General features: G+C 31.8%; 1 protein-coding gene across 1 annotated transcript; it reads right to left on the bottom strand.

Moving 5' to 3' along the window:
- Positions 1–1,304: 1,304 nt before the first annotated feature.
- Positions 1,305–1,652, bottom strand: HELRODRAFT_179405 (hypothetical protein; the record flags this gene model as incomplete). The annotated part of the gene is made up of 1 exon (XM_009028260.1): positions 1,305–1,652. The coding sequence occupies one exon, from the start codon at positions 1,650–1,652 to the stop codon at positions 1,305–1,307; it is 348 nt and encodes a 115-aa protein (XP_009026508.1).
- Positions 1,653–2,983: the final 1,331 nt, after the last annotated feature.

Genomic DNA, 2,983 nt, shown 5'->3' with positions numbered 1-2,983 from the left:
AGTTGAAAGAGAGAGAGAGAGAGAGAGAGATGGAAAAGAGAGAGAGAGATGGAAAAGAGAGAGAGAGAGAGAGAGAGAGAGATATGGGGAAAATTAAAGAAAAGCGGCAAACATTAAGAAGCGGTGACTGGAAATTATGAATAAATAAAAAACTGAAAAACAGGTAGAGAAAAACGAAGAGAAAAGAGAGAAAAAGAGAGAAAGAAAAAGAGAGAAAGAGAGAGACAGAGAGAGAGAGAGAGACAGACAGAGACAGAGAGAAAGAGAAAAAGAGAGAAGGATAAAGAGAGAGAGAGAGAGAGGAAAAAATAGAGAGAGAGAAAGAGAGGAAAAAAATAGAGAGAAAAGTAGAGATGATAGAAAATTGATTGATGATTGATTGAAAATAGATGAGAGATGCAAGGTTATTAATTGCGGCGATTTGGCCGCCTAGTGCAACGTTGCAAAATGGCGATGGATAATTATAATTAATTAATAAAATTTTAAATAAATAAAAAATGTAGATGAACAAATAAAAATAAATTTTAATAAAACAAAAAAATAAATAGAAACTTTAAAAAATAGGATAAAAAGTTCCAAAAAATATTTTCTACTTGATATGATGCATTACTTCATCAAAGAAGTCGATAAATAAATGATTAAAAACGCATTCGCCCAACCACAACACACGCACGCACTTAAAAATTTACAAACTTCTACACACATACACACACACACACGCACACAGCTTCACATGCTGTAGGTTTTATGATGTGTGGTGTTGCATGTTATATGCCAAACGGACAAATGTTATTAGTATATAGTTGGAGGCTTTATGTTGAATGTATAAAAACTTGATATTTTTTTCTGTTCATAACAAAACTGTTAAGAACAACAAATAATCAGATTACTAAAAAATTGTGAACTTTTACAAAACATTTCAAAAATAACTAAACAAGCAAATAAAAGCTGAGCTGGAAAGAGGTGAATTTAGGATTAAACGCGTCTTTCATTGTCTTCTCGTCAAAGCTGCTTAACATTTTCAACCATGCCACTGAGTTTGGTCGGATTTAATCGTTCTTCTCATCGTGTCATTATCGCCATTACTTCATCGTCAATTTCATCATAATTATCATCATCATCATCATCATCATCATCACATCATCATCACATCAGCAGCAGCATCAGCCTCAGCTTGCACAAATTTTTATTTCTTCCACGTGCGTGTTGTTGTTGTTACCTAAAATTTTTAGATTTTCCCCTTTTTTCTCTAGTTTTTTAACGTTCAAGTTTTGACTTGTTGACACTTTGAGTTTTGTTGCAGCTCATGTATTTGCAGGAAAATTGGAGATTGGGCGTTGGAAGCTGTTGATATCTTCAATGATATCTTCAATGATATCTTCAATGATATCTTCAATGATATCTTCAATGATATTTTCAATGATATCTTTAATGATATTTTCAGTGATATCTTTAATGATATCTTCAGTGATATCTTCAATGATACCTTCAATGATATCTTCATTGATATCTTCAATTATATATTCAGTGATACCTTCATTGATATCTTCAATGATATCTTCATTGATATCTTCAATGATATCTTCAATGATATCTTCAATGATATCTTCAATGATACCTTCAGCTGACATAATTTCTGAAAAAATGCGCATTGTCTTCCGTCCGAGTTCTTTGTGGTTCGGGCAACGTGACTGCTGGAAAAGGGGGATAAATTAGTGGAGAGATCTATCCGGGCTTAAAAAAAGTGTGAGTTTCGTGGTTTATCGCGTTTTCTTTGACTTCACTGGCGCTCGCTGGTAGCGATTTGAATGTTTCGCATAATCGCTGGTGCATTATTTTTCTTTTTCGCAATCTGCGTTTCTTTGAATAGCATTATGTCAAAAAATTAATTAGATGAATTATAATTATCAGATGTAGAACTAGCAGGTTTTTTTACGTTGTTTTTCAGAGAAGTATTCAATTAGGAAATTTTCATGCGACGTTTTGTGTGTGCAGTGGCAGGAAATCTATTCACGCATTTGAAATTATTACTGAGACTGTATGCACACTTCATCGCGTTAGCCAAATTTAAAACGTTCTTCAAACTCAAAATTAATGAAATAATCACTTTAAAATTTTTTTTTATAAAATTTAAATTTAGAATAAAATATTTTGTCATTCTCTTTGCAATTTAGTCTTACGCTAAATTAAAATGTAAGAAGAACATATAGACCTTAGTTATCGCAATAAAAGTTGAATAATATAAATATAATAAATAATGAATAATATAATATAAATAATGCAATCCTCTTCTTCAATTCAGTTAAGTTCCTTTTATGGCACTATTCAACTATCAAATTTCATAAATACGTATGAATGTTTCAAATGCTCATCAATGCTGATGATGACAAAAATGACGTAAGAAATTTTTCATCTTTTGTTCCTGTCACAGCATATTTTGCATACTACGAATTAACTATACTAACAATAATAATAATAATATTTATACCATTACTACCAATACTACTACTACTACTACTACTACTACTACTACTACTACTACTACTACTACTACTACTACTACTACTACTACTGCTGCTGCTGCTGCTGCTGCTGCTGCTATGACTAATAATAATATTAATAAATAATAATAATAATTATAATAACAAGATGACGATGAGGCGATGATGATGAGGTGATGATGGTGATGATGAGGTGAGGATAGTTTTTCCTCCCTTTTTTCTTCTGTTCATTTTTCCAGAGCAGTGCATCTTAAGATATTAATTGCCATTATCATCCGTGAGTCTTTTGTTGGTGGAATGAAGTTTCAGATAGACATTCTGATGGTTATGATGATGATCTTTTTGTTTATGATGATGACGATGATGATGATCATATTGATGGTGACGATGATGATGTTTTTGATGTCAGTGATGATGATGTTGTTGTTGTTGATAATGATGATGAATATGATAATATTGATGTCAATGATGATAATGGTGAT

Source organism: Helobdella robusta (genome assembly GCF_000326865.2).
Source record: "Helobdella robusta unplaced genomic scaffold HELROscaffold_54, whole genome shotgun sequence".
Classification (NCBI taxonomy): Eukaryota; Metazoa; Annelida; class Clitellata; order Rhynchobdellida; family Glossiphoniidae; genus Helobdella; species Helobdella robusta.
This window is presented reverse-complemented; position numbering and strand designations above follow the sequence as displayed.